Source organism: Carassius gibelio, chromosome B1 (assembly GCF_023724105.1).
Source record: "Carassius gibelio isolate Cgi1373 ecotype wild population from Czech Republic chromosome B1, carGib1.2-hapl.c, whole genome shotgun sequence".
Taxonomy (NCBI): Eukaryota; Metazoa; Chordata; class Actinopteri; order Cypriniformes; family Cyprinidae; genus Carassius; species Carassius gibelio.
This window is the reverse complement of record NC_068396.1, coordinates 33,271,585-33,289,927: the sequence shown is the minus strand read 5'-3', so window position 1 is coordinate 33,289,927 and position 18,343 is coordinate 33,271,585. Positions and strand designations below refer to the sequence as shown.

At 41.0% G+C, this 18,343-nt stretch overlaps 1 protein-coding gene and 1 pseudogene across 1 annotated transcript; both read left to right on the top strand.

Moving 5' to 3' along the window:
* The window catches only part of LOC127949405 (integrin alpha-M-like), a 38,219-nt pseudogene extending 30,954 nt beyond the window's left edge, over positions 1-7,265 (top strand).
* A 3,036-nt stretch (positions 7,266-10,301) lies between these two features.
* trip10b (thyroid hormone receptor interactor 10b) lies at positions 10,302-17,524 on the top strand. Its single transcript, XM_052546806.1, has 15 exons — positions 10,302-10,687; positions 11,793-11,908; positions 12,463-12,516; positions 12,917-13,064; positions 13,266-13,328; positions 13,631-13,735; positions 13,821-13,949; positions 14,041-14,187; positions 15,630-15,791; positions 15,978-16,001; positions 16,273-16,382; positions 16,456-16,588; positions 16,669-16,718; positions 16,861-16,991; positions 17,081-17,524. The coding sequence occupies exons 1-15, from the start codon at positions 10,664-10,666 to the stop codon at positions 17,221-17,223; spliced, it is 1,539 nt and encodes a 512-aa protein (XP_052402766.1). The 5' UTR covers positions 10,302-10,663; the 3' UTR covers positions 17,224-17,524.
* Positions 17,525-18,343: the final 819 nt, after the last annotated feature.

The window sequence follows — 18,343 nt, the reverse complement described above, 5'->3', positions numbered from 1 at the left end:
TCTCATTTGTAAGTCGCTTTGGATAAAAGCGTCTGCTAAATGATTAAATGTAAATGTAAATGTGATAACTTTTGTTTTGTAATTTTTTGTATTAATACTAGTGAAAATCAACCATGTTCTCAGGCATTTCTTTTGAGATACACCAATCTCCTCATAAAAAACTATGGCACCTTGGACAAAGACACTGCATGCCTAATTTTAAGTCATTCATACTATTGGGTGTGTAGTTACAGTCATTTTCAAGTTTTTTTCCCAGTTATTGCACCACCAAGCTGTCAAACTCCCCAAATATTGAGCTCATTCATATGTGTTCCAAGTTTGGTGAAGGTACACCATTCCATATTGCCATTTCAGTAAAAGGGTCTCACCCACTTTGAGTGATTTGGTGTCTTGTCCCAACTGACTATGGAACTTCAACTTTGTTTTGAGAACTTTTTTTTAATAAGACTCCAGATAACTTTTTTGCCTTGTCTGGTTCCGATTGGGTTAAAAACATAAGGATAGTTTACAAAAGTCTGTTTTGTGAAAAGTTCAAAATGGCAGAAAAAGCTTCATGACAAAAATGTTCATCTTGAGTCTGCTACAAATGTCTAGGAGTTATGAGCGTTTTCCATTTTCAATCACTGTAGTGCCCCTATTGGCCGACTGGTTGAGTCTTTGCCAGTCTGTCCTCAAAGTTAGAACTATCATCTGGCCAAGTTGCAAGTCTCTATGCCGTATGGTTTTGTCCGTACAATGTTTTACAGCAGAATAATAATAATTATCCTTACAGTTAGAATAGGGGTTTTGGTGCTTCATGCTTGAACCCCTAATAATTCTTATCCGTGTTGTGAAGGTTAAGAGGAATGACTTAATTGCAGTTCGTGTTCATCTGTTGGTAAATTCTGCATGTTTGTACACAGTGATAACAATGGTAACATGAGTGATCCGGTGGTGAGGAAGAGCGTCCCGGTGCAGTTCTCCGTTGATCTGGCGATCAGTCTGTGAGTCACATTTGTCAGAAACATCTGTCCTTCTTGATCTGCTCTTCACTTCTGAATGATTGAAACTCAAACCTAACACCATGACTACACCTGACGTGAGTGGTGTGTTTGACACGTTCAGTGTAGACATCCTCATGGACATACCTGGTGTAAATATCTAGCTATGTTCATTCTTTTACTAACTAACTCTCTTGTAGTTTCTATTTTAACAGCCTTATTAATGACAAAAAACAGCACTGCATTGGTTTCATCAGCAGTTACAGACACAGTATGATCAAAGACAATAATATAATAAACAAAAAAATAATAATAAAACTATTACTAATCCGTTTGTTACTGTTTGTCAGAGTGGCTGAAGACTCTGTGACGTATCTGAACTTCTCTCTGGAGGACAGAGGTCCAAAACTTCTCAACATCAGCTACAGGGTCAGAGAGTCAAACAAACATCTATAGTTTTCCTCAAATACAGCATTTATTTAATGTTACATTACAATGATTATCTGAGAGCAAGAGTACAAATGTGATAAAAGGTGCTTCAGAGGGATCATATTGCTGTATCTGTCTGTTTGCAGGTGGAGAATCTGGGTTTTAAAGGTCTGCCAGTGTTGGTCATGTTCACCCTGCTCTGTCAGACGACACGTGTGATTTTAAGACCTCACAGCTTCAGCATGCAGGAGGTGCATCACTCGATCATCATCTCATAGCATCAAATCATCATCTATTTATTGAATAAACCCCTTCTGTTCTTCTCTCCAGAACTCGGTGCAGTGCAACTTCAAGACAGAACAACAGGTAAGAGATCATAGAGCCCTTTTACAACTGTTATTAAAATGATAATTCACCTAACACAAATTTTTGTCATAATTTATCTCATCCTCATGCTGTTCCAAACCACTGACTAAAATACAAGAAGACATCTCTTAAAGTGTTAGTTCACCCAACAGTGAAAAAAAGCCCATGTATTACTCACCCTCAATGCATCCAAAACAGTTTGGAAGACTAAAGACAAATTTAAATATAACACTGGCTGGATTCACATGTAAGAAGGAAGGGTGGTGTTGGTGCAGTGGATAAGACAAATGCCTTTGAGATGACAGACCCAGGTCCAAATCTACTGTGAGACACCAATGTGTCCCTGAGCAAGACACTTAACTCCTAGTTGCTCCAGAGGTGTGCGACCTCTGACAAATATAGCAATTCTAAGTCATTTTGGATAAAAGCGTCAGCTAAATGAATAAGTGGAAGTCATATACCCCTAGGATGCCTTGAGGCTGAAAAAATAATTTTCATTTTGGGTGAACTATGCCTTTAAAATATCTTCTTCAGGTGAAGATATTTTCTGAGAAACTATCCCTTTAATATCAGATCACATGCAATCACAGTAAACACGTCTAAAACACATCTCATTCTCCACTTCTGCCCCCTTGATTGTATTGTTTCAGGACGGTCACTACGGGAAGATTGAGTGTCCTCAGTTTTATCTGAAGGAATTTTCATCAGTTCACTTCAACCTGAGAGCAGACGCAAAACTCCAGAACGTGAAGGAATACGAGAGCGTGAGTGAAGAACACACATCTGAACTACAGAACTGCACAATCACACATGCATCCACAGACACACACATGCTGTCATGCATCTGACAAAAGCAGGGTGTTTAAGAGTTATTAAGTCTAAAAGCTTATGTTGATCCCAAACTGTTTCTTGTGCTGTAGAAACTTTCCTTCTACGAGTTCAGGAGGGATTCAGTGTTCAACATCACTGCTGAGCTCCACTACAACACAAGCCGCTACAAGCAGAAATCTACCGGACTGGAGGTGAATCCACATCAGGCATGAACCAATAAATTGAGCGTCAGCATCAGTTCTGGCAGGCCAGGTAGTCAAGACGCTGCTAATGCTATTTATTAATAACACTGTCCCGTCAGCTGATCTGCTCCAGCTGATCTGCTTCGGCTGGTAAACTCCCCTCGCTGTTCAATCGCCAAAGCTCAAACAAGGCGCCCTATTTAAAGCACATTCAGTTGCTCATACAGGCTGCTGCTCGCTTTCTGCTGCCCACCACCTCCCCAGCTCCTCCTTATGCATAGCGTGGCATTTGCTTCATGTTGCCTGCTCTGTTCACGGGGGATATTTTAGCTCCCACAGTCCTAAACTGCGTGAGCGTTCCCTAATGCTGCTGCTGCTGAACTGAGCTATACCGCCAAATTTCAATTCAGGAACATCAACTTGTTTGCAATCTATTCAATAAAAATTTGAAATTATTTTTATTGTCTGTGTTCTCTTGACTTAATGGACCTGTCAGAATTAGCTGTTCTTTTATGTCACTGTAGCAATTTTCTTGTGTAGGAAGGAAGAGGAAAGGTTCGGCTTGACTGCTGACGATTGTTTTTATTCTCATATAATCAGATCAAACAGATAGCTGTGCCCACAGCACATAAACATAAACAGAGTCGTGTAATAACTTTCACTTTCATTGAAGTTTCCAGCTCAGTCAGGATCCCACCAGTAAGCACTCCTCTCTCTCACACACTCCTGTTTCCCTTGGCATTATATACTCTCTCCATGCCAATTACTGAAACAAGACACAGATGTTCGTTATTTGCATTTAACCCACTCAATCACCGCTCATCTCCCGACTCTCTTGAGCTCCCCAACTTGCAGTGTGACCTAAACCGGTCCCTGCCCCTTTGCATGTAATTTAGAACTTGACGTTGGGAGTAATATAAGCTCTTTATCTCCCGGTGAAAATTTGCGCAACTTAGTCCCCCTGTTATACAGCCGGCTCTGTCTGTCCTGGGCTGGCAACAAATTCCTCCTCGATAGTCACCCCAAAGTGTGGAGTTTTGTTCTCAAATCCAGTACATACTGAATTTCATTTTTACTTTGAGATGGTCCGTCCTCCCAAGTTTCTCTTAGGAAATCCAACACCCCAAGGGGCTGGTGTCCGTAGTGAAGCTCGAAGGAGGAAAACCCTGTAGAGGCTTGCGGGACCTCTTGCATGGCAAACAACAGGGGTCCTAGCCATTTATCCCAATCCTTGGCGTCTTCCTGGACGATTCCTTCGGAATCCCCACTCAAGAGATTAATCGAAACTCTTAACAGAGAGCCACTGCTTCAGGATAATGTGTTGCATAATCCACTATGACTAATGCAAAATGATTTCCCCTTGCTGATCACTCTAATGGCCTGATGAGGTCCATACCAATTCTCTCGAAGGGGACCTGCATTAATGGGAGGGAGCGAAAAGGGGCTTTTGGGGAAGCCGTTGGGTTTATTAACTGACATTCAGGACAAGACACGCACCACCTGCACACTCTCGTAAATGCCGGGCTAAAATAATTGGGTCATGAGGCGATTTAGTGTCGTTGCCTGTCCTAAGTGCCCCGCCATTAGATTAGAATTAGAGCCGCTTGGAAAAGCATTTCACTGTGGTTCCTTGGAACTAATAATTGGGTTGTATCTTTTGTCTGAGCTTCTTGGGTAACTCGATACAACCAATCTTTTCACTCGATTTCAGTCTGTTCCCCTGAAATAGTAGTCCATTGTCCCCGTTCAGTCTCTCCCACCTGCACTCGCGCACCCCCTTCCGGTGCATTTTCTCCCCAAGAGGCATCCTTGCACAAACAACCCAAAAATTCAGTAAATACTGGGCCAATTTGTTCCCAAAATTATCAGATGCCACCTCAACACTATGTTATTGTCCCCAGAATTGGATAATGACAGGCACTACATTTACATTTACATTTAATCATTTAGCAGACGCTAAAAAGTCCAAAGGGACTTACAAATGAGAACAATAGAAGCAGTCAGGTCAACAAGAGAACAACAACAGTATACAAGTGCCATGACAAGTCTCAGTTAGTCTAGTATAGAACGCAAAGCCAGTTTTTTTTTTGTTTGTTTTTTTTTTATAAAATGAAAAGACAAGAAAAGGAAAATTGCTAGGGTTAGTTGGTTAAGTGCAGGCGAAAGAGATGAGTCTTTAGATGTTTCTTGAAAATGAGATTTTGAACTTCTTTGGGATGGTACCACAAGGCGTCCTTCACTTGCAGAGCACAAACTTCTGGAGGGCACATAAGATTTAAACAATGAGTTTAGGTAACAGGATATTGCACCACATCCCCGTGCACACACCGCACCCTAACCAAGCGGTTTGTATCCAATGTCTCAGGTTGATTCAGGCTTTGGTGGTTCGAGGTTCGGTTACATCCTGAATCCACCAAGACCTGATCGGTACCCCCCTTGATACTCACAGGTATTTGGTATCAGTTACTGCACACCTATCCATGAAATGCTCCGGGTCCCCACAATGCCAACAGGCCGGCCCAGACCTCCCCGTTGCCTTGTGGCAGAAATTGGGATAAACGATTGCCTTGGACAGAGCGGAGTAACAAGAGCGGTGTCCGACCCGGAAGCAGCAGTCAGTCCCGCCCCCCTGAGCAAGGCTTCTTTGACTCACGAGGGAAGAAGGAGGCGGGAACCGGCGGACAATCAAAACAAGACTTTAATAATCAAAATAAACACAAAACAGCACATCAGCCCCTCACGACTGATGTGCACAAATAAAAACCAAAACATTAAAAAAAAGCCCAGGCCTGGTCCCCTCTCGTCCGTCACTGTCGTCGCTCCCGTTTTACATCCTTCCATCTCCTCCGTGGGACTCGAGACCGATGGGTCGAGCAGGTGTCGCTCATCTCCAATCACTCCACCGGCTTCGCTCCGGTTCCCACGTCTCTCGGCACCGCAACACTCGTCACAGGGACCTAGGTAGACAGATAGGTCGAGAGAGAGAAGGAGGAGGGAGAGCAGGAAGGGGGAGAGAGAGAGACAGATGGCAGAGGTTTGCCAACCCCTGTGCACGCCACCATCGGGGTCTGATGTTGCTCTTGATGCAAGACCGTGAGGAATGAGATTATGTCCGCAAATGGCGTGGAGGACGGTATTTACATGATGGCGGCTCACCTTCTTCCTTCCCGGGTTTTGGCACCATTGTAGCAAAGTTTTTGTGTAGGAAGGAAGAGGACAGGGTCGACTTGACTGCTGACGGTGTTTTTTATTCTCAAATAACCAAATCAAACTGATAGTTGTGCAGACAGCACATAAACGTAAATACAGTCGTGTAATCACTTTCACTTTTGTTGAAGTTTCGAGCTCAGTCAGGATCTCACCAGTCAGCAGTCATTCTCTCTCTCACACACTCCTGTTTCTCCTGGCATTATATAAGTGTGCAATACCTGGAGGTCACTGACATGACCTGCAGTCATTTTCACGGTTTCAGAGCCTTCAAAATGAATCATACACTGATGAAGCTTCTGCTAGAACATAATTAAATATTTGGCATTGGGAAAGCTGATTTTTGCAGTTATAACTGATGTTGTGCTTGTGCTGCCCTGTACAGACGAGCAGCTGTGTGTGTGATTATCAGTGTCAGTCTGAACTCACAGCACAGACCTGCAGCTCATGAGCTCATCTCACAGTTAGAGAGGAACACTGTTCTATCACTTTTTAACTAGAAAATATTGCTTCTTCTTTCAGCAATACAATCTCCACAGATCCCAGGTACCCGCTTTCTTATTTCTTCAGTAATTCATTTAAAAGATTATCATCATCTTAAGTGTACATCTGAACCGTTATATTTCTGTACTAGTAGAGGTGTTTTGATAAGTGAAAATTTGTTGTTATTTTTTTCTACTTATTTTAAATAATACATTTCTATCACTACTTCTATACATTTCATTTATGCGCTCAGTGTATTTTATGTGTGTTTATGTAAAGTAAAAACTTTACTAGTGCCAGTGGTTGTGATGATTTTCCTCAGACTGCAGTGAAGGTGGAGTTTGTCGTTCCTCCCAGTCGAATGCTGATTGTTGGCACTGGTGTAGTGGGCGGGTTTATCTTCCTCATTATCATATTAGTCCTTCTGCTGAAGGTAAGAACCAATCAAGTCACCTTGCAGTTGATCTCATCATTCACCTCTCAAATTCTCAATCCAATTTGTGTGTGTGTGTGTGTAGTGTGGTTTTTTTACAGTAAAGTCCCACAAAGTGTATGAAAATAGGACGGTGGTTCTCATCAACTTCAGCACCAAAGAAAACTGATGTCTAAGTCAGTGTTTTGAAGGAGGCCTCAAGATTCTTTATGTTAATGATGTTTTATTGGTCCAGATTTATGTCAAAGGTTTCTTCGTTTTCAGTGTGTTCAGTATGTTTTCTTTAAGGATATCAAGCGTGTGTTGTAATGGCTTTTCCACTTTTTTTCCTATTAAAAAGTTTTTAATTTTGTAGTTTTTACAAACTACAAAATTTTAGGATTTAAGTCTTTGACAATCTTTTTTTAAGCTTTGTCTGTCTTTTTCTCAAATCTCAAAGAAAAGTGTTCTGTGAGTAACCTTCATACTGAGTATTATTGTTAATCTTAAGGCAATAAATAAATAAATCGTTGAATTAATCTGTAATAAAATAAAAAAAATGAGCAATTTATAAGTAAAAGGACTACTAAATATAATAGAACAAAGACACAAATTAAACAGTGTTTAAAGCTTTACAGGTGGCTTTATTCAAGTAAGAAATACTGGTCAAGTCACTTTATTTTTAAGTGCTTTTAACCATACAGATTGTCAAAACGACTTTACAGTATTAAATAAAATAGTCTGTCAATACTGCAAAATGACAACACTTAACACTTGTCTATCAGTTAAAGGCAGTTCATAATTGAATTCAGTGATGTCGTAACCAAAACTCCATCGGTGACAGAATGAAGAAAGACCCTTGGGAGACACCAGTCTCAGTCAGGGGTCAGTTCTCCTCTGACCAGACGAAACCAGTAGTTCAATTCCAGACTGCAGCAAAGTCAGATTGTGCAGAAGAATCATCTGTTTCCTGTGGTCTTGTCCTGGTGCTCCTCTGAGACAAGGTCTTTACAGGGGATCTGTATCTGGGGCTCTAGTTGTCCTGGTCTCCGCTGTCTTTCAGGGCAGTAGAGGTCCTTTCTAGGTGCTGATCCACCATCTGGTCTGGATACGTACTGGATCCGGGTGACTGAAGTGACCCTCTGATCTGGATACAGACTGGATCTGGTGGCTACGGTGACCTCGGAACAAGAGAGAAACAGACAAATATTAGCGTAGATGCCATTCTTCTAATGATGTAGCAAGTACATCGGGTGTTATGGGAAGTGTTCTCGGTTCCGGTTAACCTAATTAATGCTGCCTAAAAATCATTTAATAGATTTGAATATTAGAAATGTGTAGTGTGTTATGTGTAAACCAGGTTAAAAAGATGGGTCTTTAATCTAGATTTAAACTATAGAAATTGAATCAAATATAAAATAAACTGCATTGTCTTCACTGTCACTTTAATACCTAATGCACTAATAGCATCTAATTTTCTCTGAAAAGACTCTGTTTATGTGAATACTCACCAAGACAGGCATTTTGAGATGCAAATGTTTTTTTGATGATTCAAGTGCAGTAAGCCAGAAGAAGACCTCAATTTGGTTTCTAAGAAACAGCAAGAACAAAAAGCAGACATACAATAAAGTCCTCTGGGGAATGCCTTCAGCGTGACCTGTGTCTGAAGCATACATCTAAAAAACACTGGCCAATGACAGCCTATGACATCTTTACCCAGCGGGATCACAATATAAATGGGCACCGAGCAACACATTGGACTGGATTCTATCTGTATTTGATGATGTTGGTAATATTTTACCTTACAAACAATTTATGAAACTCCATAATTGTCCAGTCCCATCAAAGGAATATAACACTTAAATAAAAAAAGAGTTAATTAAAAATCACCTCAAGTTTAGTAAAGAACAACTTTACTTCTAAGATCGATACTATTAGAGATAAAATTGCAACCATTCAGCCGTCAGCTACAGTTTCACATCAGACAGTACACTATAGACCCCCTGAGGAACAGTTCCACTCATTCTCTACTATAGGAGAGGAAGAATTGTATAAACTTGTTAAATCATCTAAACCAACAACATGTATGATAGACCCTATACCATCTAAGCTCCTAAAAAAGAGCTTAATCTTTTCTCTGGCTGTTATAACCGTGTGTTTCTAAAACACTGCTAGAGACGAGCTAACACAAGAATTATGAGGACCAAGATCCCAACTAAACCAAACACTGTCCACCACAATGGTGACTTCAGATGAATCAAGTATCAACATTTAAACCTGTGTTAATTCTCAATAAGAGCTTCTCTAGATGTCTGACAGAAATAAAGTCAATCTAATGAGTGAAGCTGTTTGTGGAGATGTTTGATCCTCCTCTGCTGAGATATTCAAAGATTTTATGTCTTTGATTTAAATAATGTTGAAAATATTTCCTCTGACCACTTTTGAACTAGTTTGTAACCTTGTAAGGAGGTTCTCTGAACATCTAAATTGGACGTACAGAACAATCAAAAAAAGACGTCATAAAAACTTTCATTCTGGCTCCTCAGTGGACGTTTTTTCAACATCAGCAAATACATAAAAAGACGTCCACTGGATGTAACTTTGCCCAGTAGGAGCCTGCTACACTAGCGGAGGCTGCCTTGTGCTAGCGACTGCTACAAGCATATAGGCTGAAGTAATAATAGTATCCATGTCTATGGCTACAAGAGAGGTTTGTAGCCAATGAGAACAATGAGGTTTTGCTGTGGTGAGAATTGGGTCACGGCCCAGGCTTATTTCAATTCAATTCAAGTTTATTTGTATAGCACTTTTTATTAATTTTTATTTGAGTCCTTCTGCTGCGACCCAAAGCTGGAGGAGATCCAGGTCTTGTGTGGGACGATGGAGGTGATGAGCGAGGCCAGTTCAGGCCTTTGCTTGATCTAGTGGCCAACTTGGATAATTTACAGGATGAAGAATAGATTGTACAGATCAGATTTGTTTACCCTCCATGAGAATGATTCGTCTGAATAAATCAGTGTTTGCTTCAGGCTTCAGGCACACTATCTACAGGAGATATGACAGGATACATCAGTTACCGGTTATCTGACTGTTACTTAACACAATCATTATAGTGATTAGTTAACACATCTTCCTTAATAGTTAGTTATTTAATAATTTATTATTAGTTATGCAGTAAGGAAACAGTATTCTAAAGTGTTAGCGGATTCCCTGATCCGTCAAGACTGAGTTAACAGAAAACAGTGATTGGTCCATTCAATCATTAAGCGACTGTGATTGGTCCAACCACTTGAGATCAAACGACTGTGATTGGCTCATTTTGATCTCGTTTTAATTAACAGCTATTTGTATTAACTTATTTGATCCAGTAGATGTCAGTGTAGTATTATAACAAACCTGAACACAAACGCCACTGTCAGCATATGAGCATAAATAACTTACATTTTTAATTGTATTTCTTAATGAAGTTTGTAATGGCATAATAGTCCTTTGTCATAAGTCCATCGAGTGTAAGCGAGCACTGAAGCACAGTGAGAGGAGTCACCTGTGAACAGGTGTGCTGAGGTGAAACTCGATCGTGCTGACAGCTCACAGTAATCTCATGTTCTCTTCACTGTCAGGATCTTTACCGGGAGGAAACGAAACAGAGTCTCCTCACCCGAAAGACGCGGTTATTTATGGAAAGGCTTTGAGTTAAAACAAACGTCCTCGAGGTTGATGTCTTGAGTTATTTGACAGGCTGCAGTGGTTTTCTTCTTCAGCTCTCAGAGATCATGGATTGGGGTTCAGATCTGTGGGTAAGTTTATTCTTATCAAGTTTATTTCACCTTCAGATTTATCCTGACGCTTTGAGTATTATTCCGCGGACATCATTTAAAGTGAAGTCCAGTCATGATTCAGCTCGTTTTATCATTTAGAAAGTATAGTTTACTTGTCCGAAATTATGTCTAATTACATAAACGCATTTATTCATATTTAATGTACACTGACATAAAGCAGTAGGTGAAACCGACCTTTCACCAACAATGCACACATGAACTAATAAACTATTTATTTGAAATAAAAAATGAAACGACACCGATTTTGATGTAGATTAGTTTTTTTTTTTTTTTTTTTATTAAGCCATTGTGACCCTGAAAGTGTGGTATTTATACTGAAACCATTCACAATTTAAATAAAAATATAATCATTAAATGATAAATGCGTGCTTGATGTTTGCATAAAAAAAGTACAGACTGCATTTCTTATTTTAAACGTCTAGGAATAAATTAAGTGTCTCTACAGCGATCCTTTTTTTATGTTTACCTATATTGGTACTAGTATTCATTCTTTAAGTCACGTGACCGTGTCTGAGATTTACTTTCACTGTCTCGGGTTTTCTTCAGGTTAAACTGGTTTAAGGAACTAGTGTCTGCTCATCTGTGAAAGGCAGTAAAGATCAAATAAACTGTTTCTCATCTCCATTGCTTTGGAATAATTTCTCGACCAACAGAAGTAGATCAGTGAGCACACACACACACACACACACACACACACACTTACCTGTTTACATAGATGGGTGTCTGATGAACAAGAGCTTTAATACAGACTCAGCTAAGGCTAAGATACAGTGGTGTGTGTGTGTGTGTGTGTGTGTGCCTACTGAACCATTTGAGTTAGGTTATAATATTTATAGTTGGCTCTTTTGAAAAAATAGAAGTTGCATGAATTTAAGCTGAGGCCTTCAGGTTGTCTTGTCACTGCAAGTGTGAAGAAGATCGACCTGTCAAGCTAGTTTGAGAGGTACATGTGGGAAGAGAGCGACACACTCGATGCACCACACCTGTGAGAGCTGAGAATGTCTTACATACCTCACACACACACACACACACACACTCTCTCAGAAGTCTGGTCTGTCTGCAGGACCAGCACGACGTGATCGAGAGACACACTCAGAATGGACTGGATCTGCTGGAGCGATACGTGAAGTTTGTCAAAGACCGAGCCGAGATCGAGCAGAACTACGCCAAACAGCTCAGGTGTGTGTGTGCACGCCTCCGGTCTGCCCCGAACCCCTGAATAAGACCCTCTCCACTCGAGAGACCCCCATCCTGAAATTAAAACAAGAACGATAAAGACCCAATTAAAACTGTAGAAACCTTTATATTAGAAATATATGTAGGGTTTTTTTTTTACTCACTATAGTTCTGTAGTGTTAGATAATTATTTTTTACATAAGTTTTATTTCAATTCATTTTTATTTTTATTTATTTGAAGAATGTATTTGTATTATAACATTTTAGCAAAATCTTTAAAAAAAAAATATTTTTTTTTCTTTTTAAATATTTTTCTGTAAGTTTTTCTACAGACTTAAACTCCCATCATTTTGTTTGTCGACTCAGTGTTTGTAAAAACTGCCAGTATATACTTGTACATTTCTCCATGCACACAGTGAGTTGTTGAAGTGGTGTGTGATCTTGTGTTCCTGAAGGCCACTGGTGGTCTGGGTGAGCATGTTTCTCCTGGGTTTAACCTGTTAACCTGTGTGTGTGTGTGTGTGTGTGTGTGTGTGTGTGTGTGTGTTTCCCTGAAGGAACCTCTCCAAGAAATATTCCAGACGAGGCGTCAAAGAAGAGCAGGACACAAAGTGAGTCGGTTAGAATATTAAACCTTGATCTTGTTCAGAGCGATCTGCTCTTTAGTAATGCTCTCAAATCTTTAGCACAAAGACCTCATTCCTGAAGTGTCTATTCTCAAACATATCAGCTGGACATCCGTCTAATGTTTCTTAAACATAACTTCTTACTCTTTGTTTCAGAGAGCACAGTTCTCATAATGTTTGTAAATGAAAGTAGTATAATGTTTACATAACCAATAAAAGAATGTTGTTAGAGCATATTAAAAACGGAATGTTTTGAACATTCTAAGAACATAGTTTTCCTAACTTGAGGTTCTCAGAAGATCTCTCGGTGTGTGTGTTTCTCCTCGTGTCGTGTGTGTGCCGCTCAGCTCTGAATGTGCTGGTGTTGTTGACCGTGTCTCCGCAGGTTGACCAATCAGCAGCCGTTTCAGGATGTGCTGAACGAGCTGAACAACTACGCGGCTCAGAGAGAGCAGCTGTCCGAGATCATGACGCTGAAAATCTGTGTGGAGCTCAGCAGAACCCTGCAGGAGCTGAGACAGGAGCGCAAGAACGTGAGCGAGCACACAGAGCGCTCTCCTCCTCTCCTCTCCTCTCCTCTGCTCTCCTCTGCTCTCCTCTCCTCCTCTCCTCTCCTCCTCTCCTCTCTTCTCTTCTCTTCTCTTCTCTTCTCTTCTCTTCTCTTCTCTTCTCTCCTCTCCTCTTCTCTTCGTTTAGATGTGTGTTTGACTGTGAATGTGTCTCCTGTGCTGCAGCATCTCTGTGAGGTGAAGAAGGCTCAGCAGAACCTGGACAGCAGCTACAAACTGCTGGAGACTGTGAGTCCGCGTCAAGCACAGTTATTATAGCTTTTTCAGATTTTCTTTATGATTTTGGTTTGTTTTCAGCTAATTGCAGTTTAGTTTTGTACATGGTTATTGTTTTGAACTAAAACTAACCACATTAATTAAAATAAACTGAGCATTAACTTGATCTCAGCACCTGATCTAATCCTGACTGAAGGATTTTTATATACTGTTTGTTTGAAGTAATAAATGAGCTATAAAATCTGAAGCCGTGTCCTGTGGGTGAAGAGCTGAATCTCATTACTGCTGACTGGTGTTGATTGTGTTCCCTCCAGAGTAAGAAGCGCTTTGAGAAGGAGTGGAGAGAAGCAGAGAAGGCCAATCAGCAGACGGAGAGAGTCCAGCAGGAGGTCAGCTCCACCAAAGCAGACGTGGAGAAGGTACAGGCTCCTTCAGCACACACACACACACACACACTCTTCAGGCATCATGGGTAACACGCGCTCTGTGTGTGTGTGTGTTTAGGCCAAACAGCACGCTCACTTCCGCGTGCACTTAGCTGACGAGTGTAAGAACGAGTACGCTTCACAGTTGCAGAAATACAACCAGGAACAGAACAACTTCTACCACTCAGAGATCCCGTCTGCGTACAAGGTGCGTCATGCTCTGCTCTCATCAGACAGATAATCAGCCTGACTGTAATGTGACCAGCTCTACTTCCTGTCTGTCTGTCTGTCGCTCACAGAAGCTGCAGGAGATGGAGGAGCGGCGCATCAGACTGTTAGCTAACGGCTACGTGCAGTTCTCTGAATCAGAGAAGAACCTCCTGCCCAACATCAACCAGTGTCTGGACGCCATCATCTCCACCGGGAGGAACATCAATGAGAAACAGGTGCACACACACACACACATCAGATTTCCTTGCAGTTTGCATGGACAGATCAGACGCTGATGAACACTGACAGTTCAGGAATGTGTTAGGTGGTCATGTGACGTACATCCTTGTGTGTACACTGGAGAGGGATCTTCATCTTCCTGTACAGGGTGTTGCATTTACCTAGATCAGGACTTTTCAAGAAGTGAAGAAATTATGAAATAAAAACTGTGTTAAAAAAAGATATGAAAATTAGTTTTTTGATAACAATAATTTCATTTTAAATAAATGCATCTAACATACAGTACAGAAAAAAACACAATGTACAAAATACTTTCTAAACAATAATTAACAATAAAATTATAATACAGAAATTATACATGAAAATACATTGCATTATACATTTTGGACGTGGTTTTTTGAGCATGAGTATGGCATCTAAAAATTACAAACCTCTAAATGAAACTGGTATTGCTCAGATATTGCTTCTTCACAGCTCATGTAAATCTCTGATATGGGGACATCGGATGCCCATTTTCCACAAGTTGGTATGATTCTTTAGAGTCTTCATATATATTTCATACTTTGGTTTAAATTCCTCTATGGTTGTGAAAAACAACTCTTTTTACCCTGTCAAAAACTGCTTTGTTCACAGCGACCCATTTCAGTGCATGTCTTTTTAAATGCTAATGAGCTCTGCTGACCCCGCCCCTCTCTTCTGTGGGGCATTGACACAAGATGAGTGAATATAACTGTAAACAGCTAGGAGATGGTCTTATTCATATAGTTAACTATCTACGTAGAAACCACAGAGTGTATAAAAACACCTAGTGTCCGCGACGTCACCCGTAGACTCCTGAAGAGTGTTTTTGAAGATCAAAGTGGGCGGAGCCGGCCATCGACATCTTGGCAGCGTGTCACCGCGCAACTCTCCCGGACAACTGAAAATGGGCAAAAAGGCGGGATCTTAGCTCAACGGCAGTGTCAGCATCAGCAATCCACCTGTCACTCAAGTGGCCACACCCTTAATTATGCAGAACTTAATATAGGCTAAATATAATTTAAACGGATGAGTTATAAAAAGATTTACCTCACACACAGTTGTCATGAAGGGCAAAATTAGATATATAGACCAAAATTATTTTTTTAACCTGTAAACATGTTTTTTTTGCTGTAAAGTTGTCATTTTAACATGGGGAGTCTATGGGACTGACTCTCTTCTGCAGCCAGCCTCAAGCGGCTAGTCGATGATTTACAGTTTTAGTCACTTCCTTGTTTTGAGGTTGGTGCTCGGTAGAAACCAACTGCAAACTGACATTCTGGATGAGTTTCAGACTCAGACAGCACATTACCAACTGCCTATTATAAGTGAAAATGTCATATGATCTCCCCTTTTGCAGCACTGATGAGGTGTGTTTGTGTTTGTGTGTGTGTGTGTGTGTGTGTGTGTGTGTGTGTAGGAGGCTTTGGCTCTCATAGAGCAGTATAAATCGGGCGCAGTGCCTCCTGCTGACGTGGAGTTTGAGGATTACAGTCAGGGAGTCAGACCTGCTGTATCTGACAACAACACCACACACCTGCCGAAAGTGCGCATCAAACAGCTCTTCAACAAGAAACACAAGGTACACACACACACACACACACACCTGGAGCACTGCAGTAATGACTGTAAACCATCATCATCACACCGGCCACAGATACACAGCACACCCAGTGAAATCATGACATGTTCAGTGTATGTGTGAATATATGATGTATGTATATGTAAATATATGTGTAGTTACGTTTGTGAATGCAAATATTTTCAGGTGACGTCTCCGGATAAAAACATGGTGAGCAGCTTCATTTTTCATTTGATTCTTGTGATATGAATCCAGTTGGTGACGGTGTAGTCAAACTAATTTGTGCTTGAAATCTGCAAACAGATGTGTCACAAACAATCCATAACTTTCATACTAACTTCTGTTCTGGGAGGTTTGAAGGGTTGATGTAAGATTAAAGTATACTAACATACTCCGAATCTTTGCTAATGTTACGTACTAGCAGTCAGTCCGAGTGTTGAGTGTGTGGAGTATTGATGTGTGTGTGTGTGTGTGTGTGAAGCCATCTTTGCCGGAGGATCTCTCTCGTCTCCCTCCGGATCAGAAGAGTCGTCGTCTGCAGGAGAAGATCGATGACATCCAGAAGGAGCTTCAGAGAGAGACGGAGAAGAGGTACATCAGCACCAGTCTCACACACCATCACGTCAAACAGAGAATAAAACTCTTCCCTCTGTCTGTCTGTTAGTGATGCACTGATGAGGATGAAGGGGGTTTACGAGCAGAACTCTCAGCTTGGAGATCCGTCCAGCCTTCAGCCTCAGATCACACAGCTGGCTCATAACATCGCCAGACTGAGAGGAGAGCTCAGTAAATACCAGGTACACACACACACTCACACACACACACGCACACACATGCATAGCATTTACACACATGTAAACACAGGTGTGTTCTGCAGGTTCAGCTCACTGAAGCCGGCGGTGGGACGCTGCAACACAATCCTGCCAGGTCAGTACATCAGCAAACGTGTGTGTGTGTGTGTGTGTGTGTGTGTTGTGGAAACATTCTCAGGGCCAGATCACCGAACTCTCTGAAGATCGTGGGTTTGAGCCGTCATCTGTTTGTTTTAACCAGTCTAATGTGTGTGTAGTTCAGAGAACATCAGCGTGCTGAGCGAGTCCAGCATGTCTCCGACAGATAACATCTACAAGTGTGAGTTTGATGAGGACTTTGACGTAGACGTGCCCATCGGTCAGTGCACAGCTCTCTATGACTTCGATGGTGAGCTGCTCTCTTGTCTGCACTCCTTCAGTGATCAGTGAAGGCTGAGATCGGTCCGGTGAGCATGTGTGTGTGTGTGTGTGTCTCAGGCAGCAGCGAGGGTGCCGTGTCCATGCGTGTGGGCGAGCAGCTGAGTCTGATGCAGGAGGATCAGGGCGACGGCTGGGTCAGAGTTCAGAGGTCCGGTGGAGACGTGGGATACGTGCCGGCCTCCTACATCCAGATCATCTAGAAAACATCTGACCGTGTGTTTCTCAGGAGTGTGAGCTGTGCTCATCTGACTCCATCAGCTCTGGTGTTTTTATCTCATGGGAAGTGATTTACTTTTATGCTACACTTTTAGAGCTCTTTCTATTCTGTCAGTATGCATTATGCCGCTTCTGGTGATTTTCTGCACATATGTAGTTTTAAAATGGATTTTCCGCTCTCTTTTTTTTTACTGTTGTGATTATTGCATGTAGAAGCCTTCGTATCTCATTGTTGTAACTTCATGAAGCATAAATACAGTTAAGTTTGTCCAACTGTGTGTTGAATGATTAGCGTATTTATTTTACAGATCCGTGCAACCCCAAAACGATCATTTGAATAGTATCTATATCATTGTCCACACCAAACGCTGATATTATTTTAATTAATAGTGCATCTGTCACTTTAAATACTCTAGCAGCTGTGCATAAACACCAAGTCAAATTCATCAAATAATATATTCGATTCCAGTCTGATCATAAACCCCCAGGAACACTTGGAATAAATAACTTCTGTTGCATGGGACATTTCTTTACATTTCTCCATTTGTGGTCCAAAAATGTAAATGATGACTAAATGTTTATTTTTGAGTGAATTATCCCTTTAACGCATGTTCAGATTGTTTCCCATTTATAAGGGTTATGTTTATTAAGTCTGGAGAGGTCTTTATATATTTTTTATATCTATCAGCTGGACGAAAGCTTCTGGAAGTGATTCCAACTGTCTTTCCTCAGCGTTATCTCGTTCTCATTGTACTGGAAGGATCAGTGCACCTTCACAGTTGTTGTTCTTGGTATGAATAGCTCTTAAGGTATTTAAGGTTTTGATTTTAAACTCAAGATTGTTTGAAACACGGAACTGTCTTCATCATGTCAGATCAGACATGATGGTGTTTGTAGATTTCAGATGTACAGGAAGTGTTTTGGTGATTTGGTGTTTGTCTCCCTCTGCTGGCTGCACACAACAGTTATAAAACAATCTGACAATACTTTCATTTAAAGTGAAACCAAATTCGCTCTATTTACTTGTTCATATTCCAGGGCTTCCTCTGTGTGAGAATGCATTGGTGCACATTACATTATTATTACACCAAAATGTATTAACTT

Bases quoted from the DNA above. Each gene is read 5' to 3' on its own strand.
- trip10b (XM_052546806.1), top strand. From the start codon at position 10,664: ATGGATTGGGGTTCAGATCTGTGG. The intron at 13,065-13,265 runs GTGAGCGAGCAC...CCTGTGCTGCAG, and splicing joins TGAGACAGGAGCGCAAGAAC to CATCTCTGTGAGGTGAAGAA. The intron at 14,188-15,629 runs GTGCACACACAC...GTGTGTGTGTAG, and splicing joins GGAACATCAATGAGAAACAG to GAGGCTTTGGCTCTCATAGA.